This window comes from Perissodus microlepis, chromosome 7 (assembly GCF_051167445.1).
Source record: "Perissodus microlepis isolate ML-2025 ecotype Zambia chromosome 7, ASM5116744v1, whole genome shotgun sequence".
Taxonomy (NCBI): domain Eukaryota; kingdom Metazoa; phylum Chordata; class Actinopteri; order Cichliformes; family Cichlidae; genus Perissodus; species Perissodus microlepis.
In genome coordinates this window covers 56598192-56624314 of record NC_140467.1, presented here as the reverse complement: position 1 = coordinate 56624314, position 26123 = coordinate 56598192, and the positions used below count along the sequence as shown (strand labels likewise).

General features: G+C 38.4%; 1 protein-coding gene across 1 annotated transcript; it reads right to left on the bottom strand.

Annotated features, from left to right (window-relative positions):
* Window positions 1–739: 739 nt before the first annotated feature.
* LOC146384257 (stromelysin-3-like) lies at window positions 740–24943 on the bottom strand. The gene is made up of 8 exons (XM_084936176.1): window positions 24281–24943; window positions 12624–12889; window positions 10617–10760; window positions 6288–6421; window positions 5987–6201; window positions 5663–5867; window positions 4756–5016; window positions 740–4650 (listed from the first exon to the last, which is right to left on the bottom strand). Exons 1-8 carry the CDS (start codon window positions 24383–24385, stop codon window positions 4523–4525), a joined length of 1458 nt encoding a protein of 485 aa, XP_084792302.1. The 5' UTR covers window positions 24386–24943; the 3' UTR covers window positions 740–4522.
* Window positions 24944–26123: the final 1180 nt, after the last annotated feature.

Sequence of the window (26123 nt, the reverse complement as noted above, 5' to 3'; positions counted from 1 at the left end):
CCCCTCTCTACCCACTCCACACTGTTGCCATGCTCTTCTTCCTCTCTCTTATGCACTCTCTGTTGCTTTGGAGATTTGACCATGGATATTTAAATGTTTCCACTTTCAGAAATTCTATTCCATGTACACTTTTGTGCTGCTTTTTGAAGGTGAGATGCTGTATTAGAGTAGTTTGCTTTTATGGTGTAAAATTTGATATGTCCCTGCGCGTGATGCCGTGGTGTCCACATCTATGTTGTATGTATAGTCTGAGGGGACATGCTGCACATGACTGATTATGCCTCGCAGGTATAACATTATATAGCACTAGATAGTGTAGAGGGACGACTCAAACACGCAGCTAATAGGCCAAATAGACGGCATAAGACCGCACAGCCATCTCTGTGTTCTGGGTTTAACTCATGACTGTGTCAGCTTATAAAGCATCTGCCTCCTTATGCTTTTGTTAGTTGTTATATATGTAGCCATTCTGTGGTTGCACCATGTATGTTTAAGAATAGTGCTAAAGGGATGTGTTAAATGTAGCAAGAATTGTCCATAAATGGTCAATAAATGTTGGGAATGAGATCAGGTTTCTTGATATGAATCAAAGCAGCAGGCTAAAGACAACTTACCACAATGCTGTTCACTGAACAGTATCGACGTGTTTCTTTCAGCTCACTCAGCACCTCCATACAAACTTTTTTTCTATTATAAAGCTTGAATTCAAAAAAGGAAAATTAGTTTGTTTTTGTGTAAATACAGAACTGGTTTATTCACATGAAATACCCCTGAATATAATGGTAAACAGAGAGTTAAAAAGGATACCCCAATAAAATATCATTAAGGCACATTTGCAATGATTAAAATTACAGCTAACTGTCCATGCTATGATGGACCGCTGTTTTTTGCAAGCACACCAGTGTATTTTACAAATCATTGCAATCCTCAGTGTCCTGCACTGTTTATTACAAAAAAATAGCAAACAGTACTGAATACAAACTAAAATATGTAATATCCATAAAAATATGCATTACTGTAAGTGAACCACAGTTTATATCACAGAGACTTTTTGTTTTGTTTATGTTTGTTTATGTTTTTAAAAATGTCCCTCAGTGGTTTTCTGAGGAATCAGCAGACAACCTTAACACTGAAAAGAGCAGATGTGAGGCATGTGTCTGTCTTGTCCACAGAACCTTAAGTAGCACCTTAAAAATTTAAGATTAACCACAAAGCTTCATTTATTCTGGATACTATTTAGTTTAGTTAAAAATAATAATATGGATAAACTGGATTTGCAACACAGGCTGTCAGTGCCACACAATGCAAAAGCAAACCAATCGTTTCTCACATCAGGCCAGCGCCAGAACAACAGTTTACCTCTGCTCAAGCTGAATAAAAGGCTAGAAATTGCTTTTGTAAACACTTACATTATTATAGTAATGCATCATTTCCTGGCTGGTCCTGATTTTTCTTTTAAAGAAATGACTTGCAGATCATTTTCCGAGGGGCTAAATGGCCCGTGGAAGAGGTCAAAGGAGAGTGAAGCAGTAAAACCATTAACCCAGTTTCTCAGGGCCAGCCATACACATTTATGTACAAAGCCAATTCCAAAAGGTCAGGATATTGTGTTAAATCTAAATAAAACAGAAAGTAATGATTTATACATCTTACAAACCCATATTTTTATTTGCAATACAATATAGGACATATGAGCCCTTTAAACTCAGAAAATGTACCTCTGTAAGAAGGTTGGCTCATTTAGAGTTTGATGCCAAAAACATGTCTCAAAAGGGTGGGACAGGCAACAAAACGCTGGAAAAGTAAGTGGTTTAAAAAAAAAAAATTAGCTGGGTTAATTGGCAACAGGTTACAAACATGACTGAGTGTAAAAGAAGCATCTTAGAGCTGCAAGTAAACATGGTCAGAGGTTCGTCTATCTACAAAAAAAAAAGTCTTCAAGTTGTGGAACAATTTCAGAATAGATATTGTCAGTGAAAAACTTTGAATATCTCATCATTTTCAGTAAGTTAATTATTTGTTGTGCGAAGAAGGAATCATATGTGAACGTGACCCTAAAATACCAAAGCTAAGATAAAATGGACTGAGGTAAAGTGAAAAAATTCAGAACACTTTGAAATACGTTTTTGGAAACATGAACATACGTCATGTCCTCTGAACTAAAGAGGAAGGAGGAATATCAAGCTTTTTATCAGCACTCAGTTGAAAGCCTGCATATCTGATGGTCTAGATATGTATCAGTGCCTATGAAATTGGCATCTTGCACAGCTGGAAATGCTTTATCAATCCTGAAAGATATATCAAGGTTTTAGAGTAACGTGTGCTCCACCAAGATTACGTGTTTTTTCAGGGAAGGCCTTGCATGTTTCAGTAAGAAAATGCTGAACCACATACAGTATCTGTTTCAGCAGCATCGTGGTAGAAGAGTGCAGATGTTGAACTGGCATGCCTGCAGTCCAGGCTTTTCACCAACTGAGAACATTGGGAGCATCATGAAGTATATGGCAAAGAAGACCCAGGACTGCTGAGCAGATATAATCCTCTATGAGACAAGAACGGGACCACGTTCCGCTCTCCTCAGCTCCCACACATTTACAGAATGTAGTGAAAAGAGGAAGGGACACTACACAGATGTAATTATGCCCCTGTCCCAAGTTTTCTGAGATGTGTTTCTCCCATTAAAAATACCTATTTCTTAAAATGGTACATTTTCTCAGTTTAACCATGTTTTGTATCTTCTACTTTGAATAATTTCTGGGTTTATTTGCAAATGTATTTGATATTTGCACATCATAATTCTCTGTTTTTATTTACATTTTTCACAGTGTCCACAGTTCTGTAAAACTGGATTTGTACATGTTTATATATACAATGCCAACACACATTTGGGGACAGCTGAGGGGGAATTTAGTTAAAGCAATTTTTCTCAGAACTAAACTGTGGTTGAAGTTACTACTTAGGAAAACCTTTACATTTTTATTCATTTTTTATTCTACTCAGAGAAAAATTTCTTTAAAAAAAAAACATATCAGAACTTGTAGCGGCCAGTCCTCTGTACAATCCATGCAGCATTTGGTGAGATACTTGAACCTGCCATCTGTAGAGCTATTCTATTAGCACAGCTATAACCACTTCTTATAACCACTTTTCCAATTAGTAGATTACCTGCTCTACCTCCCGAGATGTAGCCATCCCTAAACATACATGGTCAGATATACACATATATGACCAGAATACAGTGGCCCGGGTTTGAATCTGACCTGGGACTCTTTGCTGCATGTCTTCCACCCTCTCTCTTTGCTTTCCTATCTGTCTCCACTGTTGCTATCAAATGGCAAAAAATGGCTTTGCAAGCAGAGGAGTTGCTCCCTGCTGAACATTGGAGTAGAATTTAGGATTCAGGCACATCCACACTGACTTCCCTCTTCAAACCAGGAAGCTACATCTATCATTTTTAGATGCAATCTGTGGTTGTAAGCCAACAAACAATATAGTCGGTGGCTCCAGTAGGTGTGTATGGTTAATGAACAGCTAACACAACAGCAGAATACTCTTAAATATTTTTAAAGCGTGTAAATAATTCAGAATCCTTGAAAGTGAGTTTGAAAATTTCAATCAAATCAAAACTACACTTTTTTTTTTTTGTTGTTGTTTGTTTGTTTCTACCACTGAGGCAACTCATCAATAATGCTAGACTAATGTCAGAAAGTGTTTGCCTTAATCCCTTAATTAAAACTATTCAAACACTCAAAAGAACAGTTTATGAGTGTGTGGGTTTTGAATACTCAGTGCATGAGTACTATGAGTTATCATTTTAAGCAGTTCCAGAAAGTTAATTCTGCTTATCTGGATGTAGAATTTTCAGTGGGAGTTTTGTTCATCTTCCAAGTGACTTCTTTCATCATTGATCAATAGCCATGATACCATTTACAAAGAGGGGCCTGGGAAACAGAAAAACATGACATCAAGAAGGCCCTGAGTAAATGTTGTTATCTCAGCTGGACATTTGTCAAAGCTGGGAAGGTGCCTAAAGAAAGCTCCAGCCGATCCAGGAGAGAAGACAGACAACTGCTGCCTAAGCAAAAACCCTTCGTGAACCCTTATGTGTCATGAGTATCGGAACAGCTGAGATGCATTTTCCCAAAACATCATGCCAATTTGCATGATAATGACCATGAAACTGACCTCACAGCCCATTGTTAGCCACTGGTGCCAGTTTTAGTCATTATGCAAACGTACTGTTTATAAGGTTGGGGAAGCCTGCAGTCAGCTGAGATGGGGGGATATAAGCTTGGATCTGAAGTTTTTATTGAACTGACACTAACAATTTTAACTAGCTTTCTCCAGATTGTATTCTGACACTGACAGAAACATTTCTGGCTCTGCAAAAGGCAAATACAGACACTTGCTTTAGAGTCAAATTCATGAAATCTATCAGATTGAATATATCCAAAACATCTTGAGTGTTTTGTATGGGAAATTTAACAGAAAAATTGATCTGTAAAAGTAATGCAGATGTAACTTATTTGGACAGAGAGGCAGAGCAGCCAAAGAAATCCATGCCGATGCTCCGGGGATAGCCTTCCAGTACCTTCAGTGCCACAGGGTCAAACTTCCAGTAGTGCATTCCACTCAGGAAATTGGCATAGCCTGTCAAAGGGCAAAAGAATGCAACAGTGAACTCCAGATGTACATGTTAAAACCTTCTCTAGACCTACAAGTCACTAAGTCAGAGGCAGAGATTACACTCCTCACCATATCTGTCCAAAAAGGCTCCATCGATGTGGCTGGGCATTCCCCTCCACTCGTAAATGCTGCGAGGGTGTAAGTCATTAATTCGATTATCCTGAATATTGAAGGACCAGTAGTAACTCGACTTGAAGATGTAGACTTTCTCAGTATGGTCCTCTTCCCACTTCAAAGCTGCTTCAATGTCTGTTACTGGAAGACCCAGCCGTCTCACTGAATCTGGCCCTGTTATCTTCCTTTCAGCATCAAAAACCCAGTAGCTGTCACCTGATAAGTAATAATTAAAAATGAATTAAAATAATTAATTAATTACAATTAATAAGTAAACAGGATGTTGTTTCTAGAAATCATCCCTGCTGAATACAAGTAAAGCACATCCTTGTGAAAAAGAACAACCATGTAACAACAACATTCAAGGCTACATATTTCTACCATAAACTCGTGTGTCACTGTGGTGAAGATTATTATTTTATTTAACCTTTTTCCTCATGTTCCCACGTTTCACCAGATTTACCTCATTTCCTCTCTTGACTTTCTCATCACTGATTGGCTCCTGAGTTTCTTTCTCCCTTAACTGAACTCACCAGACACACATTTTATAAACACTTCACTCCCTTTCACTCACTATTTTAACTTCCACGTGGCAGTTAAGAATTTTCCAGTCCATGTGTATCTTCCTTTAAGGTAAACTACATTTGCAAAGTCATTGATAGCTGTTTTCTTTACACTCTGACTGCCTAACAACTTTAACTTTCAGCTTCCTAATTAGCAATCCCTACATATCATTAAAGTTATCAAAATCACTTTTGCTTGACTAGTTTTGAGGAACAAAGGATATTTTGTGAAAAATACTTGTTTAATGTGTCCTTCCCCCATGTCCCCCAGAAAAAAACTGTCTAGTTCGCGTCTGTACCTTGGAAGAACCAGATGTTGCCAGACTTGTCTTCAAACGCAGCATCAATGTGTTCTGGAATTCCTTTCCAGTGGCGTGATGATAAAGCTGGATAGCCAGCTTGTAGCTGCCCATCACGTATTCGCCAAATATATTGAGACTTAAAGAAGAAGAGCTCTCCCCTGATCATGGATACAGCATCAAAGTTTGTTTTGCAAGCATTTGGCTGGAACACAGCAACAAACTTAGTCTGAATATTTTTGTCTATGAACTATCATGCAAAGCAGCAAAATACAGAATGGCTTATATTTTTTAAGTAAATACATGTATTTTCAAGGGCCTCACCAGTTCAGTCTCAATCTCATTGGTCTCTGTCATCACAGGTGGCGCATGCCGAGGGGATCCGTACAGATACTGAATGCCCCTTTTGTCATCCTCACTCAGCTGCAGAGGGTAAGCGTCACTATAGAATGGGCACATCACAGCATCAGGCTCAAGGGAGTGCTGCAGGCCCAAAACATGGCCAAACTCATGAGCTGCCACTTGGAGGAGGTCTGTGCCTAAAAAAGCAAACAGAGGAGGGCAGTCAAACTTAGAGTAGTTATTTTTGGTTCAAATCAGCTCAAAGTTTTTCAAATGTACTTACCAGCATTATTGCCCACTGTCCAGTGCTCATCATAGTCAAAGTGGACTTCTCCCTCTCTCTGTGTCTGGGGGAAATAGGCGTGAGCAAGGATTCCTCCTGGACCATCGAATGGTAAGCTGTCCCCATGCCAGTACCTACACAATTACTTCTTTTAGAGGACGAGGTAAACCTACCACATATCATTCTTTTGATGCTCTTTCTCTATGCTAAGCACGTTGTAAATTGACTACAGTGTAACTCTTAATTCTAAGTATTAGTTCTAAATCGCAGTACACAGTATGCTAATACCCTTATACACATCCAATTGGCAGTGTTGTGCAGATACATAAATCAACAATCTTCCTGTGTGTGTGTGTGTGTGTGTGCGTGCGTGTGCGTGTGCGTGTGTGTGCGTGTGTGTGTGCATTCTACTATACTTGTGAGAACCAACAGTCACTTGTGAGGACACACTCACCAGTCCTCACCAGTTTGAAGGCCTTTTTGAGGCTCAAAATGTGGTTTTTGTGTCGGGGTTACAATTAGGTTATGGTTAGGTTTAGGGTCAGGGTTAGGCATTCATTTTTAATGGTTAGGGTTCATCCAACTGCTGAACGGCAGTGCTCATCCACAAAAATATTTTGAAGCATAACATTTAATGCATTGCCAGTCCCTGAAAAGGTTAATTTTGTTGTCATATGGTAATAATGAGAACTGCTTGTGTCCTAAATTAGTTTGCTTTTAGTGATATTGGTAAATGCTAAATGGACTGGTTTCAGTTATTGAGTCATCATGTTCAGGACTCTGAAACAGATTCTGCGAGGCATGAAGACATGTGTAAGAACAAAATTAAATATTTATTTTACTTTCACAATAGGACATGACTGGTATAATTAAATATGCCAAAAAGTGAGTAGCTGTTAAAGGGAATGTCTGCTTGTAGAATTATACTTGGATTGCATTATTTAGCTAGAAGAAGTGATACGATGGTCAAACGACTTTTTATGTTGACTTGTTGACTAGTTGAAATTTCAGTGGACCAATGTTTCTGTAAGAAAACTATGTAGGACATGCTTTGACATTAAAGTATGTCAATAAGCTACATATTAGGCACATGATGCAATTCTACGCTGCACCCAGTAAACTAGTGGCTAGCCTATTTTAATGTGTACAAAGTGTGTTATACAAAAAATGGTAGCGTGATAGATTTTAACTGAGTACATAATATTAAACACAATATAGCAGTAGTTCTAAAAATGACTCGTGAAAGTAACTTGTACACACGTTAGAACTTGAATTGCTGACAAAGTGAAGTGTGGCAGGACACTGAAAAACAAGAGAGCTGTTATGACATTGTAAGTATCATGAATCCGATGCCAAATGACTCTTCTGATTTGATACAATATGTAGCCAGAGGCATGCTATTAAAAATCCCACCAAACAAGTCCTATGTTGCGTTTGTTCCATAATCCTCTCTCAGTCTTGGCTGGGAGACATCTGGTTTAGTGTTTCCTGGTTTACTATGACAGCAGGAGTCATGCCTAAGATTTATGTCTGGGTCTTTTAAAAAAAGTTGATTCTGTTCATCTGGGCGTAGCGTTTTCGGTTGGAGAAATGTTTCATCACTCATCCAAGTGACATCTAGTCTCAGCTGACTGCAGGTTTCCCCAACCTTTTAAACTGTACATTTAAATAATGACTGAAACCAGCACCACTGGCAAACACTGGGCTATGATCCAGAAACTGACCTCACAGCCCATTGTTCGCCATTGGTGCTAGTGCGAGAGAGTAAAAGGTCTTTTATGTTTGAACTGATAAAGAGTGCTATAACAGACCTTATCCATATTTGCTATAGTAAATCATTGTTATTCCTAACTAAAGATATAATCAAAATATAAGTTTGATTAATATGTTGAATGAGAAATGCAGTTTGATTAATGAAAACTATTCTAATGTCCAGATTGTGTCTGCACAGACATGATCCAGGTTTGACCTTGGCAGCTTAGTGTCTGTGTGTGTGTGTCTGGAAAAACGTGAAAGATAAGAAATGTGCCGCCAACCCATAATAATACATGATTCTGAATAAGATAAAGTAAGAGAAATGTAATTGAAGAGAAATACCATAACTTAAATAAGGCATGAAATGAAGCATATTCATGTGTGACTGAACATTCATATGTGCTGGAATTATTGACAAATTAAGTACTGCATAGAAAAGGAAAAAAATAATAAAGTGATTTCTAAAGTTGCTTTAAATAATATATCTGGAAAAGTCAGATAGAGAGAGAGAGGTTAGGTGAAAAAGTGATACAGGGTTCTTCCCTTTGTCTTCTGCATGATGAGCAGTTCAGAAGATCGGACCTAAGATGTTGAAGATTCCAGCAGAGACCCCGGAGGGATCGACCGCTGGACTGTGAACCTGCAAACTGTTTTTGTATTTATTTTGGCTTTTTCTCTGCTCCTTTTTACCATGTTAGAATATTAATTCAAAAGGATTTCGATTTCATTTGTTTCCCGTTGATGTGTCTCCTAATGGGTCATACCTACATGGAAGAGATAAGGGCATCAGTGCTCAAGGCACGCTCATTCCCCCTAACCTCCTCCCTCACAAGGATTAGAACAAGGTCAGCATTAGCTCAGAGTTGGTTAATTAGAAAAGTATAATTCAGCCAATTTCAATATTATTTCGTGATTGTTATTAATTGATGCTTTGGTCTTGATAAATTGCTTTAATAAAATGTCCTGCAATTAAAATCTAAATTATAGACATTCCCATTTCAACCCTTTGTGAATGTGATGGCATCAGCCACACATGGGTAAATCAGTCCATTTGTTCACTTTATTAGTTTGTTTTGCAGTTTTCTTCATTAATATAAATCATTAATCATTTGGTTAAACCTAACACTGATATTATGAGGCACACATAGTAGCATTGTGGGGTTTTTCTAAAATGTTTTGTTATATTAATTATGTTTCTCTTTCTTTGAGTTACCTGGGTTTGGGCGGTGGCTGTTTCCTGTCTGGGCAAAAGGCTGGCTGAGGACTCTGGGAACAAAATGCCTGCTCAGCAGGACAAACCATGGGCTTACCAGGAGCAGGGGTGTTTTAGGTTTACTTATGTTATTCTGTGCTTAGTTAATATTAGTGTGTATTTTTGTTTTCCCCCTATTGTGTGTAAATGGTTTGGCCAAACCATTATAAAAGCTACCCTCTTTGTAATTAGATCAGTTTGTGAGTTAAACAAACAAAGTGAGACACAACTTAAGTTTCTGGAAATTACTTTTTGTAGATTTATATTTAGTTGACCTCTTTTATGGGCCTGCTAATTATGTTTTTGAATTTTGTCATTTTTGAAATTTTGGAGGGATAAAATAAAGAAAACGCTCTTGCTAAGCCTCTGCCTGAACATGTCAGCATTTGTTTAGGAAGTATGATTTTAAAAATCTTAAGGCAAATGAACTTTTGGTAAAAACATAGGTTACTTAGTTTCTTGCTTTTTGTTGAATTGTACCAGCTAGCTTCTGACCTTGCAGTTGCTCTGGAGGTGTGCCTGTGTCTACTGTCTGGACTAACATGTGTGCTCACTGTTCCACACCACAGCTACATCTGGGCAGGCCAGAGTTTAAGTGATTTGATATCTAAATAGTGACGCACTAGTTTTGTTGTTTATCGCAATTCTGAAACTGCTTAATGCTGATTACGATTTGGGGGTTTTAAAGGGCTAGAACATGAAGAAAAGTGCAAACACATCATGTGTGATTACTGTACACATTGTTAATGGTCAAGATTTCATCTATACAAATATTTAAATCTGAATACTTGGAGCTGCTTCATTCAACACGCATGCTTAAGATGGCTCATCTAGAATTTGGCCAAGAAACAACAAATCACAGAGTTCCTTTATCACAGCTTTATTTCTGCTGTATCTCGTCTTCCATCTTCACATTATTGACAGTATATATCAAAAAAATCTGAAGCTGAGCTTGAACAGGATAATCGTATCTAATCATACGAGCCATTACATCAGGGAAAAGTTAGAAAAGTTGAAGTTGAGGTTCATGAAATGCCCTAGTCAAAGCTCAGATTTGAAACTCACTGAAAATTTGCAAGTGGATTTGAAATAGGTAAAGCATGCAAGAAAGCATTTAGCATCTTGCAACTGGGGGGATCTGCAATGGTTTCGAGGATTGCTCTGTATTTATTTTTCATTCCTTTTAATATTTTTGTTGAATAAATGAGTGACAAAGCAAACTGTCCTCGGGTTGTTGTCTTAGGTAAATCAATGTCTCAGTTTAGCTGAATTTTTATTCTTAAAGGCCAGTGTTGTGTTGCTCACTGGTGGACATTTCTCACCTGTTGAAATCAATGATGATGTCAGCATTCTCACTGGTTACTTCACTGAACCTGAGAGGAGTAACAGCACCCCACACACCAAACGCCTCCTGGAAAACACTCCGCACTTTGTCCTCACTCATCTGCCAGGGAAAACGTATGATCCTGGTTGGCACAAACACATTAATATCATGTTTTATCAAGCTTTAACATAAATTTAATATATATGTTCATGTGGTATGCTAGACTTCTTAAACTCTTGGAAAGAAACTGGTCCAAATCCATGTGGATCAATAGTATTAATCAACATCACTGCCTTTGGCTCGTCTCTGTCTATTTTTGATTTGCATATGATTGCTGGTGTTCTGTCCCTGGTAGGCCTGAGAGTGGATTCCCTTTGGAGTCTGTTGTTTTTTTTGTTTATTCATTTATTTATTTTTAATTGTGGTGTACAAAGTGGTTAAAGCAGTGGTCTTGGGAATACATTCAAGGCCATTTTGGTTGCTTTTTCCAGGCTTATGAGTTTCAGTGCTTAACTAGCACCTGAAGACTAGGGAGGAGCTTCTTTTGATTCTGGTTAGGCAGTGAGAAGGATCGGCTGTGGTGAATTCTGTTGCTAAGCTTCTGCTTTTAGTCCTTCTGTGTCAGTTTTGTGTATTTGGGCAATAGAGTAGAGCTTTGTTTCTGTTAGCAATACCAATTAAAGGCATGCATGTTTTTCTGGGGAATAACCTGGTAGTTAGTCCACCACCCCCAACTGTGACGACTTGTACGTCAAGTTCAAGTTCCTTTTATTAGTACCCTTGTTATTTATTTTGCAATTATGAAGAGGCACCCTGCTCAAACACAGGCACTAGTAAATCTGTACAAGCACCACACTTCTTTAAGACTACAAAGAGTTGTCATAAATAGGTAAATTCAGGTTTAAACAAAAAATTGAATAGCTTAAGAAACTGTATCTTATATAAAAAGACCTACCTTCTCTTCAGTTGTCTTCTTTTACCAGTCCCTACATTAAGAGTCCCTACTCTCACCTCCACACTCCATTCCTGCCTTTCTTTCTCTTGTGCTGCCTCCTAACATGCCTTCCTCCTTTCCTCTATGTTTGTCTTTGGCCACCAGCACCTTGTTGGCCACCAGCACCTTGTTGGATGTTGTCTAAAGGGCTCGGAAAGCTAAAAAGCGTCTGGACTTCTTTAAGTTTCTTGAAGACATTTCACCTCTCATCCGAGAAGCTTCTTCAGTTCTTCTCTGATGAGCAGCTAAGATAACCTGGATGACTGAGAATTTTCACAAACACGGTGGATGTTGTTAACAACCTGGGCCCCGACTGCATGTTTTATGTGGCCAAGATTTTATGCAAGATGCACTTCTCTGATACAACCCTCCCTGTTTATCCAGGGTTGGGAGTGATATTAAGAGTGAACTGGTTTGTGGCCCATTTTTCAAACAGTAAATTTGAAAATTCATCAATAAAAATACATTTCTTAGCAATAAAAATATTATTCTGATTAAAGAGCTTGTGATTATTCATGGATAAACCATTATAGGTGCTTTGTCCTTGATGTAAATATATAAAAATTGTGTATGTTTCTGTTCTGTGTCTTGTGTACTGTTTGTTGTATATGTGTCTTTCTTGCTGCTGTTACACCCTTGTGGGACAATTATAGGATTATTCTATTCTATTCTATTCTATAGAAACATAACAAGTTATTATGGTAATTGCCAATACTGTACATTTAGGGCAGTTAACCTCATACTGGTTGGTGATGTAATAAATTTGCTAAGCTTAACGTTCCAGTGCTTTTATAAGATAGCTGCCAGTTCTTTTGACAAATGAAAACTAAAAACAAAGTCTTAATGTGAAACTAAACAAACATATTTGTTTCATTAGATCCCCATACTAAACTAAAACCATCAGCTTTGCGTTCCACTCCTGCAAATTATGGTCATGTAGGCAGCCATGTAACACATCAGTAAAACAAACAAACAAGTCACTGTATTTAGAGACTTTTTAGTGTTTCTTACTTGTAAGTTAAGTCTGTCTTCTCCCATCGCCTGCCATAGAGCGCAAATCGCTTCCTGCGCTGCTGTCTACTCAGGGTATCCCTCCTCTTTTTCACATTGTTGTATGTCGTGCTGAGCTGCGTTAAGGTAGGATAATCTGGGACTCCACAGCGAGGACGATTCCACAAATCTGTGTCATTTGGGGACTTGAAATCGTACTCTTCATTTAGTGTGTCCTGTTCATGACTTGGCCTCTTCTTCAGACCGGCATGACTGTTGCTCCATCTCTGGGAGAAAGAAAACAGAGTCAGAGTACTTTTTAGTTTTAATAGATACATAATAGATACTACCTGTACATTTTTAGGATTGTTTTTAAAATTCTCTTATTTGCTTTTAAATCTCTTAATGGCCTGGGCCCCCCCCTACCTCTCGGAGCTACTACAACCATATACACCTGCCCGTTCCCTTAGGTCCGCCAATCAGCAGCTCCTTAAGGTACCGAAAACTAAGTATAAATTTAAAGGTGATTGTGCTTTTGCTGTAGTTGCTCCAAAGTTGTGGAATGATCTACCCTTGCATGTTAGGCAGGCCTCTTCTCTCTCTGAATTTAAAAGTCTTCTTAAAACATATTTATTCGCTGAAGCCTTTGGCATTGATTAGAGGGGTTGACTCAATTTGTTTTAACATGTTTCAATTTATTTTAGTTTTTTAGTTATTTATTTTATCTTATCTCATTTTAATTTTCTTTACTTATGCTATTAGCATGTACAGCACTTTGTGAACTCTGGTTTTATGTTAAAGTGCTTTATAAATAAAGGTGGTATGGTATGGTATGGTATAAAGATGTAATGTTGGCTATGTACCATTTCTGCCATCTTTCTACTGGTAAATTCCAGATTATCCTTGGCTTTTTACTTCATACACACTTCTTTGAAAGTAAATCATCACAAAATACTGATGCTGATTACATAACGTTCATAACGTTCACACCCTCCTGGAGAATTCAAAGTACTTTCTTTATACAAAATGCCTCATTTTGTGATGGGTGCATTCACCCATTATACAAGCACGTCTTTCTATGCTTAAGTGCTTCCTATCTAACATTCACACATATTCATACTCCAGTAGATGCATCAGAGTGCAATTTGGAGTTAGTGTCTTAATGCATGCTCAAACATCCAGGTAAGTAAAAATCCCAAAAGGTTGATTCTGTTGATCTGGATGTTGCGTTTTCAGTGGAAGAAACATTTCGTCACTCATCCAACTGACGTCTTCAGTCTCAGCTGACTGCAGGTTTCCCCAACCTTATAAACAGTACATTTGCAAAATAACTGAAACTAGCCCACTGAATGAACAATGGCCTGTGAGGTCAGTTTCTTGATCATTAATATGCAAATTGTCATGACTATTGATCAACAACCACTGATCAAAGCCAAAGACCATTGATCACTGATCAAAGACTATTGATCAATGGCTATGAGTACCATTCACAGAGAGTTAAGGAATGGCTGCAATCACAGCATTTTAAGATGGAAAAAATCAAATCTCATGATGTACCACAATTCACGGATCACATTAACTCGGTGGACCAACAGATCAAATTCACCAGGGGAGATATGAAAAGTGGCAGGTTAGCCTTCTTAGACTGTGAGATTTCCATCAGTAATGGGGGACAGTTAAAAGTTTATGTGTACTGCAAATCCTATGCATACAAATCAGTATTTATGGTCTAACTCTCATCCACTGGAGCACAAACTGGGTGTCCTCAGGACACTACAACACAAAGCAAACACCATCCCCAGACACAGCAGCCAGGGAAGCAGAATAACATCACATCCAGAAGGCCCTGAGTAAATGTGGTTATCCCAGCTGGGCATTTGTTAAAACTGGTAAGGCACCTAAAGAAAGCTCCAGCCGATCCAGGAGAGAAGGATAACCGCTGCCTAAGCGAAAACCCTTAGTGATCCCTTATGTGTCAGGAGTATCGGAACAGTTGTTACAGTTGAACAGTCTAAACACCGGGTCTCTGTGGCTTTTAAACCTCAAAACATGCTGCACCAAAAATTGGTCCACCCCTAGGATCGAGTCCCCTGACACAAACAGAGTAATGCAGTGTACGCTGTTAAGTGCCAGGAGGATTGCCATGATTTTTACATCAGTAAACCAAACAACCTCTGACAAAGTGGATGGCACAACACAGAAGAGCTAACTCGTCAGGCCAGGACTCTGCAGTCTATTTACACCTACAGGCCTGTGGACACTCTTTCAATGATGAGGATGTACACATCCTGGACAGGGAGGAACGCTGGTTTGAGGGCAGAGTCAAGGAGGCCATTTACGTGAAAAGGGAAAGACCATCTCTGAATCGAGGAGGGGGCCTAAGATATCTGTCACCATCTTAGGCTACGTCCACACTAATGCGTTTTCTCTCCGTTTTGGCCTCCCGTCCACACTGAGACAGCGTTTCCCCCGAAGAAAAACACAGCGTTTTGAAAACGCTCTTGAAAACAAATACATTTGAATACATTTGATGCTTTCGCGTCGCAGTGTGGACAGCGAAAATGGAGACTTTCGAAAACGATGATGCATTTTAGTCATGTGACCAATTAAACAAAGATAGCTGAGGGCATTATACAGCAGTTTGTTTGCTCTCAATTTTGACAGCACTATTAAAGATTAATATCAGTTTGTACATGTATCAGATAGCTTTTCTTGAAATTCTTTAATTCTCACTTTGTACTTTTGTGTTACTTGCAGCAACAACTCCACCTCATTGTTAGTCCATTTAAAAAACTCTTTTCCTCAACATTTTGCTGCGACATTTCAAAGAGCCGGAAAGTAAATAAACGGCTGACAGAAATGAGGCAGGCCGAATCTTCCTACAAGCATGCGCAGTACTGCAACGTAAACGTTTTCGGCCGTTTCAATGTGGATGCACAACTCTGTGAAAATGACTGAAAACGCTAGTGTGGACACGGAGCGTTTTGAGACGAAAACGCAGTTTTCAAATCTATCCGGGCTAGTGTGGACATAGCCTTAAAATGCTGTGATTGCAGCCATTCCCCAACTCTCTGTGAATGGTACTCATAGCCATTGATCAGTGATCAATGGTCTTTGGCTTTGATCAGTGGTTGTTGATCAATAGTCATGACAATTTGCATATTAATGATCAAGGAACTGACCTCACAGGCCATTGTTCATTCAGTGGGCTAGTTTCAGTCAATATGCAAATGTACTGTTTATAAGTTTGGGGAAACTTGCAGTCAGTTGAGACTGAAGAAGTCACTTGGATGAGTGACGAAACATTTCTCAAACTGAAAACGTTACGTCCAGAATCAACCTTTTGGAATTTGTAGTTAGTATTTTTCTCAAGGATATTTGGAATGCAGACTGGAGCAGCCAGAGATCAAACCATCAGCCTTACTAGATGAACCTCCTGAGCTCCAGCCACGAAGGGCATCAGTGTATGAGCTTCAGCTCAGTTATCCATATGATGTTTGAAGTGTCATAAGGTGCTGCGCTGGGCGTCTGTCACACTCCTTCATTACATGCTGACGTCAGCTGCTGGCTCACTTGTGTTGGTTTTTGTTGTCTGATGTGAGAGATGTAAGTTGGCCCAGGCCAGCCTATGATTGTTGGTACAGTTCAGTTTCAGAGTTGCTGAGTGGCCTGTTTTTCACTGAGAAGACAGTTAGCTGTGCTAATATGCTGCCATGTGTAGTTTACGCTGCTGTGACAAGGAAAGAAATCTGTCAGCAAGACTCTGGACATAAAATGTAATAAATAAATGTGTAAAATTGCAAATAAGGCAGAAAATTGCTATTATTAATGAAAGGATGAAAGTCAAAGTAAGAGGCAATTCAGTTTTTCAAACGTGAAGTCCACTTTTGGTCTACTTTTGCTGCTGGTTCAGTAAATTTTGATCGGAGTGATGAAACCTGCAGTTTGAAATTCTGTGAGGTGTTTGCTTTCAGCACCAAAGGTATGTCCATGTATATCGGGTGAACGGTGGGAATCCACGCATTGTGTTTACATCTTGCACTTACTTGCTTTTTAATCATTCGCCGTTTCAGCTGTTAGTGGTTGTTGAAATGACTTTGTGAGTTTTTAGCTGAGATTCTGATGTTTCTGTGGATACCACACGTGTCTATATTTAAAAACACATCTGACAGTACATCCCATTAAACCAAATGTTTAATGGGATGTACTGTACGCCTCCAGTACCGGGAGCACTGGGGTTCAACAGGTTAATTGTTTATTGCTTAATTATGTTGTGTGGCATGAATGGCCATAAGGGAGGTTTTTGTCAGTAGGAAAAGCTGCAAAACTTATGAAAATACAGTTAAAAGTCCAACATTTCAGCTTGTGCTTGTTTGCAGTGGGCAACAGATCAAACAAGTCAAGAATTATAAATTCCTTCAAGCAGTGTAAAACTCATTTAGACAACACCCAATATCACTGAAATGCAGCCAGATACTACTCGTTTTCACTTGTTTTTTTCACTTCTTCTGACATGCTTGCATTTAAATCCGGCTCCTCGTCTCCCTGTGTAGGCCATGTCCCTCAACTGTGAAAGGGTGGAGTGCTCACTCCGGATCAGGGATGAGTGCCTGCCTCAAGTGGAGGAATTTATGTATTTCAGGGTCTTGTTCACAAGCAAGGTGAGAAGAGAGTGGGAGATTGGCAGGTGGATTATATCAATTGCAGATACTGAGAGAAGCTGTTGCTATACCAGTCAATTTGTCCCCGCGCTCACCTATAGTCATGAGCTGTGGGTAGTGACTGAAAGAATGAAATTGCAGATGCAAGCTGCATAAATGAGCCTTCTCTGAAGTTTGGCTGGCCTCTCTCTTAGTGACAGGGTGAGGACTTAAGTCAGAGAACTACTGTTTCTCCACATAACAAGGAGCCAGTTGAAGTGGTTCGCGGATCTGACAAGGACGCCTCCTGGGTGAGGTGTTCCAGGATGTAATAGGATGCATTGGAGAGAAATACCTCTTAGCTGACTTGGGAATGGCTCAGTGCTACCCCGGAAGAGCTGGAGGACGTGGCTGGGGATGGGGAGGTATGGACTTCTCTGCTTAGGTTAGAAAATGGATGGAAAGATAGACTCAAGAATATACTTTCCCTGTCAGTTGTGAAGCTACATTGATCTACATTGCTTTTTGGTACTCTAGCAGAGTCCAAGTATAAAAGTATGAATCTTGAATTGAACAGCAGTTCAGTTTTGTTCAGCAGTGCTGAACCACCGCCACTGCTTTAGACCTTTACTTTACAAAAGACCTTGTTGTTTTTGGTTTTTGAGGCTCACTCACAGCAAGCAAAGCTGTTAATCATCAACATCAAATGTCAGGTCTTAATCCGTTTACTATACATTAAAAAACTTTGAAGCTTCAATTGTGCTATTTGATTTTAAACTTATAAAGGCTATTCAATAAAATAGAGACCATTTAATTCCACCTTATACTGAGTGGAGAGCACTTACTAACATGACGGAGGTTGACTGAACTTAATACTTAAACTGACCCTTTGTCTTTTAAATCAGAATGTCCTTATTTGCTTTGCACAACAAATAGCATTTGTGTTTGTCTTTGCTAACAGATTAATGTCTGCTAGGGCTTTCCTGCTATAGGTTCATACATAATAACTTTAATCTGACAGGCAATTTTTTACAGTGAATCCACTGAAACTGTGGGAAGTGGAACAACAGTTGAAGACTGCAATCATGTCTTCTATTACTAATATACTAAAATGTAACATGATCAATAACTGAAGATAAGGATTCACTACCCCTATTTGGAATTCAGTCATTTTTACCTCATACCTTATTCGCACATCAGTCTATCGTTGTGTAGTGTTGTTGGCCACAGTTTTGTTTTTTTCCCAAAAGATGCCCTTTGACGAGAAAGCCTATTTTGTTCCATTCAATACCCAAGAAATTTCAGTTTTCACAAATTTCAGCAAATTAGAAAAATGCTTAGCTATGTGTCTACTAATAAAACCTCTGTAACTTTGTGAAAAACTGAAAAGTTTCTATTTTCTACTATAGAAATTTCAGTTTTTTACAACTACAAAAAACAAACAAACTGGACAATCTTAACAATTCTGAAATTTTACATATTTATTTCTTACATTTTAAGTCCAAAGAGTCATGGTCACAGTTTCTTTCCTTGTCACAGCAGCTTTTTCTTCATCATGTAGAAAAAAAGTTAAATATGTAACTTCTTAGAAATGCACAAGTGCAGATTCATATAGATGGTGGGGAAATTGAAAGAGTACTTGAACAAAAGTTTCTTGGTGTGATTATAGATGATAAATTAAACTGGAAGTCTCATATAAATCATATACATAACAAAATTTCAAGAAGTGTCTCAATCTTGAGTAAAGTAAAACACATTCTGGACCACAAATCACTCCACATTCTCTATTGTTCCCTGATTGCACCATATTTGAATTACTGTGCAGAGGTTTGGGGCAATACTTACAAATGTTCGCTATCATCAATCTTTATATTACAAAAAAGGGCCATAAGGATAATCCATAAAACTGGTTACAGAGATCATACAAATCCACTATTCTTAAAATCAAAAATTCTAAAATTCACAGATCTGGTTCATTTTCTCACTGCACAAATTATATATAAAGCAATAAATAACCTGCTTCCTGACAATATTCTAAAAATGTTTTCTAAAAGGGAATGGGGATACAATTTGAGGGGGGAATTAAATTTAAAACATCCTCGTATCCGTACAACATTAAAAAGTTTTTGCATCTCTGTGTGTGGAGTGAAGCTGTGGAACAAACTAAGTAAAGATATGAAGCAATGTCCGAGCATGGCGCAGTTTAAAAAGTGGTTTAAGGATATGGTTTTTACAGGGTACAGGGAAAAGGTAGAGATTTGATAGGGTGTTCTTGTCTAATATTTTCATGTGTGTGCGGGTGCACGGGTATGTTGGTATGGGTATATATATATATTTGTAGGTTGTGTATCCTTTGAGGTGTTAATGGGGTTATTGAAAATGTGTATATGTGCGTATGTGTATATACGTATGTATGGATAGATAGAAACATATATGTATATATATATAAAAAAAATAATAATAATTAAAAAAAAAAAAAAATACACATGACATATAATGTAATTGCAAGGAGGTATTTCTGTAGTCTATTGATTACTAGATAGTGGAAAAGGGGTGGGATTAAATAAGCTTATGCTTCTTCCTGCTCCTTTTGAACATGAAAGTTATTTGGAGTTGTGGTTGCTCGTTTTCCTTTTGTTTTGCTTTGTTCATTTGTCTCTTTTAATTCTATTTTGTTGTACTTTTTCAACATGTTCAAAATAAAGATTCAATCAATCAATCTTTATACTGACAAAAAGGGGATTTTCACTGGTCCGGCCTGCTTAAAATGCTTTAAACTCTTAAAATGAGTTTAGCACCCCAGGCTTAGACAGTTTGAACAATGCTGAAGCCAGAGCCATGCGGAGCTAGCAGATCGTTCAATTTAGGATGAGTGACAAAACTATAGTTTGTTCTGTAAGTATGTTGGCAATGAGTACAGGTTTGCTTAAAAGGCATAACACAGAGTCACATGCCACTAAAAGAAAGCATTGTGTATGCTTGGGAATCCTGCCGATGGGGCCAACATGTCCCCACAGGATAGTGTGATTCCTGCTTCCCAAATCAGTGTGCCTGAGATACAAGCCATGTGTACTGCTGGGCCCATCTGCAGAAAGGAGCATTATAGTTTTATCTAATAGGTGGTTACACTGAGGACTCTTTGTTGATGATGTTCAAACATGCAACTACACGTATATGTGCAAGTATGAACCTGCACACAGAAAAAATGTGCACACACACACAGATGAAAATGTGTTCATCAAAGCTACAAAAAGCTGCATCACACACAGTGAGCAGATGTCTGGAAATTCCCTCTTCAGTCATGACATCAGGTCACCTGCACTATAATACCGGGGGTGTTTTATGGGAGGTTGTTAAGGATGGTAATCTAAACATTAGCGAGAATTATCATTTTTACAGTGACACAAAAAACAAGCAGGACTTGATTCAACTCCCTTTTAAACACATGCTGTGAGATATCCCACAGATATCTCTTGGCAGATAAAACGTAGCCAAACTTTAGATAAATGATGCACATAGTGGGAGAAATTTCTCCAGGGTAAATATTTAACTACAAAAAGTCCTGAATATCAGCAGGCTGTAAGTGTTTTGCACACAGAGAGCTGACTGTGCTAAGTGTGGGGAATGTTTGCAGGATGAAGGGTATTAGCATGAATAGAGATGCGAGGCTGCTTTCCAAGGTAAACATCTATCAGTAAACCTTCAGTCAACAAGCCCCATCATACTCTAGATAACATCAGCTTTTCCATAGGAACCTTTGAAAACATTGCAGTTTCTGTGTGTTGTGGTTTCTAATATGAATGGTTAGTTTTCTCTGTCCTTTGTGTTTTTGAAGGTTTTCCCCTCTTCTGTTCTTTCTGTGTGCCTGCATCTGCCTTTCTCTCAAATCATTTTAGGTTACTTCCTGTATTATTTTAAAACTATTTTGATTATTACATATTTCTGTCTGATTGACCTGATTGTTGCCCTATTACCCCCCTCTCCCCGGTGTCTATTTAGTGCATGTCTTTTACCTCATTCTTTGTTGCACTTCCCTCACGTGCCTCCATCGTGCTTGTTTCTCCTGTGTGATCCGTGCTTTTTTGGATTGTTTTTTTTTTTATTGGACTTTCCTGGCTCACTACACAGGGCCTGTCATTAAACCAGTCATTTGTTGTTTTTATTTCCCCCCATGTACTTGCAAATCTCTGTTGTCTGTATATTGGATGCTCTTGTAAAATAGACCTTAACAAACTTCAGCAGATTTTAACCTTTTGTCCTCATCCCACACTGTTTTAGGTCACTCTTTTGGCCATGTGTGGACAGGGAAAAACTCAGACGTTTGGAAACAATCAAGCAGGCATACAGTTTGCTTTTTGATTAGATTTTATCGGTCCCAAACTCCTTTGTTCAGGGTGGAAATTTATGAGTGTATCACGCAGACCCTGCCGATTTCCTTTGATAAAAGTCCCCATCCATAATTGAGGATGTAGGGCAGAGTGATTTCATTTGAAAACAGTTTCCAGATAAAAGTGCATAAGTGTGATTATAGAAACAGTGAGAACTACTGTCTCCAGCAGTGAAAGTATTTGGGTCTGTGATTGGCTCAATACCAAAATAAAAGTACTTCTCTATGTCTTGCATTCAAAATACCATGATAATATATTATCCAGATGATATATTATCATGAGTAGCAAAAATACTAGAAGTGTCTAAAATGACCATTACTGTTAATACAATGAGCAACTTTTTTCAGTTCTTGATGTTAGACTTAGTTTTAGCTACTTTATAAGCTCCATCCAGTGTATACCCAGCTCAGCAAAAGCTTTTATTATTTTTTCCAAGAGTCCAAATTGATGTGTTCAAATGTCTTGTTTTGACTAACCAAAATAGCGCACCTCTCTCACCAAGGAAACAATTAACAAGTCCATTTTTAACAGTCAACAAATCAAATCATTTCAGTTCTGGTCGAGGTTACTTGAAAAGCTCAAATAAATCCAGAGTACAGAGGAATGGAGGGAAAAAATTAATTTAATTCTTAAGTTTAAAGCTAAATTTACATTTAAAACGATGTTTTCTTGTTTTCTTTTGTCCTTTCAGCTTCTAACATTCTAACATCTTCTCAACATTTTGGTGAAAGACCAAACAGCACGATTATCCCACTTAAACTGCCTCTTAAAATATGTGAGTGAAAACAACATGATAGTAAAGCCAACTAAGATTATGCACTGCATAAAATGGACAACAATATTGCTTGTTTTTATAGATGCACACTCTGGTCTGACGCGTCTGAACAAGCTAAGTTTCTGCAGTTAAAAACACAGAGATTTCCTGTGTGTTGTGTTTTACATCATTGTTAGAGGAGTATGAACCACAGAGCTGTCTTTGTCTTCTCCAGGTTTTCATATTGTGAAAAAGTACATTTTTGAAGGATTCAGATGACCTATTCTGCTCAACTTTTACCTCATTTTTATTCTCAGACATCATATACAAGGCATTTGTGTAGCTATTCTGTCTCAAACTTTTATTCTTTTATTTCACTTAATCAGTTTTCTTCTGATTAGATGTTCCTCATAAACAGAAGATTTGAACATAATGTGGAGAGTTTGCGCTCTTGCATCTCACCGCTGTCTTTCTGTCCAAACCTGAAGACATGTTCTTCAGTGTTGAAGCAGCACAACACTTACTAACAACAATGATTGCTGATGGTTGGTTGCTATTTTAATGTGGATTTTTAACAATTGTGTCAGTCTCCAAAAATATTTGCACTTAACTGTAACTGTATACATTTGAATGAAGACCTTTTTTCATTAACCAGACTCAAACACATGTAAACTAATGTGTTTACATGAACATAACAAAGAATATTAGAGCATAAGATGTTACGTTGGATAGTCAGGGAACTACACAAAAACTGCAATTATAAGTATCACTAAAGTGGATTTTGGTATATTAATCTACTTTCATAAACTGTGACTTAAAAAAAACATCTTTAAAAAAAGCTTTTCCTTATTTTTAAAGTTGAGCTTTTGCCTTGACTGTTATGAGCAACAGCACCTTTTCTGGGTAACAGGGTTTGTATAAAATGCTAGTATTTGACTTAATGGTTCTGCTGCTTAACCTGCAGATAAACAGATTAATTCATCATTGTCAGTCCAGAAGGAAGCCTCCCACACAAAAGAATGTCAGGGACTGATTGTTTGTTAGTAACATGAATCTGTCACAAGCAGCAGGTCTGCTTCAGCTATTATGATTAGTCACTGGATTCAAACAAGGAATAAATAGGAATGCCAGACAGCTGCACAGGGTCCTTTTTGCCAGGGCCAGTTCCTGTCTGTGGACACTTAAAGCTTACAAACAAGTCTTGGTGGTGTTACTCTGCTGCACACTGCCTGTTTACCTCGTGTTTCTGTCTTTAAGTAGTTATCTGCGTTTTTCCCCTGAGTCAGCAAATAAGTAGCGTTTGCACCGGAGTTACCAGGTGCGTGCCTCTGCCTGCATAATCTGACTCTCACTCACCGGAAAGCAGCTCTGGCACCCTCCAGGGTACAGTACACAGTAACAACAATAAAACTTCTTTTTTTTTCTTTCTTTTTTTAATCCTTCACAAACAGGACCGACCGTGTTATTCCAAAACAGAAACACCACACTGGTAATCTGAAGATGTTATAACTATGAAAATCATAGTTCCCTGAGTCAGTTGTGACAGAAACTCAAAGAGACTTCACATCTCACAAATCTCAGCTGTTCAACCATCAACAGCTTTCAGTGAGAACATTGATGTCTTTAAGGGCAGCGCATGCAGAAACATTAAGGTATGTAGAACAACAGAGGAACTTACAGCAGCATCCCTAAAATGAGTGGATGTGACGATACATGCAGCACAGTTTTGAACACACACACACATTAGAAATATCAGGTAACTTTAACATGTTTAATTCATTTATTCATGTCAACTTCTGTATTAATGGATGTTTGTTCACCATTGCATCTGTGAACACTTTCCCATTCATAAGGATCTCTGAAAAGTGCATTTACGCTTCAGATACTTTGACTCACCTGCAGCAGCTTGGCGGTCCTGTGGTCGTGTACCGGCAGAGAACAGACGCAGAGGAAAAGATACAAAGGCAGGATGCTGCCGTAAAACACGGCACCTCGCAGCATCTTTTCAACGCTGTGACGGCGACCGTGGAACAGAGCGGACGCAGGAACTGCGTGGATGGAGTGAATGAATGTCGGCCCCGGTGTCTTTGTCCTACTCAGGTAACAGGTTTACCACACACGTGATTTAACCCCTTACACTCCCAGCGGTGCAACTCATGGGTTTCGCAAACTGCTGTAGTCTGTAAATCAAAGCGAGTATTACACTCTGCAGAGGAGGATAAGGACCACTGGGAGGTCTTTTGGATTCTTTTTTCCAGAATTCTAAGAAAAAATTCTGCATTTGGGTTTGTTTGTTTTTCTGAATTCTGGAAGAAAAACAAAATCCAAAAAACGCTCACATTTGTTCCTCTCTCCGGTCGCCCCAGTCCTCTTCCGTAGCACTCGGGCTATACGCTGTAGATTCAGAAAGAAGGGAAACCTGTGCGTCAGAAACGTCGAATCCTTCGTTCTTTTGGATTTTGTCTGGAAAAATGTGCAATTTCTCCCGCTTTTGGCGGAAATCATTTATGTAAAGACATTCTTTATTACTCTCAGATATTTTTTTTCAGCTTCTCCATTAATGCTTTTCAGACACAACACGCATATGGTTATGATTTACTTGTCTGCCTTCTTTTGGTCCAGAGGAGGACGTAACTGTTCGGTCTTTTCTCCGTTAGTAGGAGCAAATGTGCGTGTGTCACGTATTCACACCAGCAATGCATTCCCTTAAAATTATGAACCATTGGTCTATAATAGCTCAGATGTTTGCACATGTTCAAAACTTTATTCCTTTCTGCAAAAAGTTTAACGAATAAATGCGCGTTCCAAATATGCTTTAAATGCATGTTCTCCCAAATCTGAGCAGTAAAACTAACAAACTGAAATCAGTGACATGAACCATTTCTCTTGTTTGCAAGTATATATCTCGCTACGATTTTTTTCATCGCGGAAAAAATGTCTTTTGAGGATTTATGGATTCATTTTATTTTTGTAAAACCAATATCCAGGATCTCAATTTAATAATCATTTAAATCCTTCAGATTTGAATATTTACTTAAAGAGGGTGCACCTTAAATTCTTAAATCTTACCATAACCTGGTTTAAGTTGTTATAATCACGTATTTAACAGTTGCTTTAAACTAAAAATAGCATTGACATTTCAATATATTTCTGGGGTTTAATGGTGAATTAAATCAAAACTACTGTACTTAACTACAAGGAAATTACATTCAAGATTCAAGATTGTTTCAAACTAGTAATTTGTTAAGGAACAGCTGATTAGATCAAAGAAAAAAAATGTTTTAAGGACTGGAACATATTTGCTGTTCAAACCATCCGTTCATCACAAATCTTTCTGCAGCAGACTGAATTACCTGCACCACTGCTGGGGAGTGGAAAACGTGATTCTGTCTCCTGTCCAGGTTTCCCTTTGTGTTGCTCATCTAACTTTGATGCATCTGTGACTCATTTTATGGATATAGGTGTACTGTCTGAAAGGGACACTGTAGGCTAATAATATAAGACTGTCTCAGAAACAGTTCATCATACACCAACGCATGCACTGACATTTGATTGTGTTCAGTTTAAAAGAGTGAGGACATTGTCTAATTACTGTTTGGTTGGAGTTTAACACTAGAATTACTGAGCCTTTTTTCCGCTGGTGCAAGTCCCTACTACTAGATTTACTAGCCCTGCACAAATTTGCGTAAACTCCCCTGACCCTAACACCTCTTGGCACCCCACTGAGATTTTCACAGGC

Coding starts and splice junctions, on each gene's coding strand:
- LOC146384257 (XM_084936176.1), bottom strand. CDS start 24,385: ATGCTGCGAGGTGCCGTGTTTTACGGCAGCATCCTGCCTTTGTATCTT. Junction 6,422..10,616: donor ATCATCATTGATTTCAACAG/GTGAGAAATGTC, acceptor GTAATTGTGTAG/GTACTGGCATGGGGACAGCT. Junction 6,202..6,287: donor GACAGTGGGCAATAATGCTG/GTAAGTACATTT, acceptor TTGCTTTTTTAG/GCACAGACCTCCTCCAAGTG.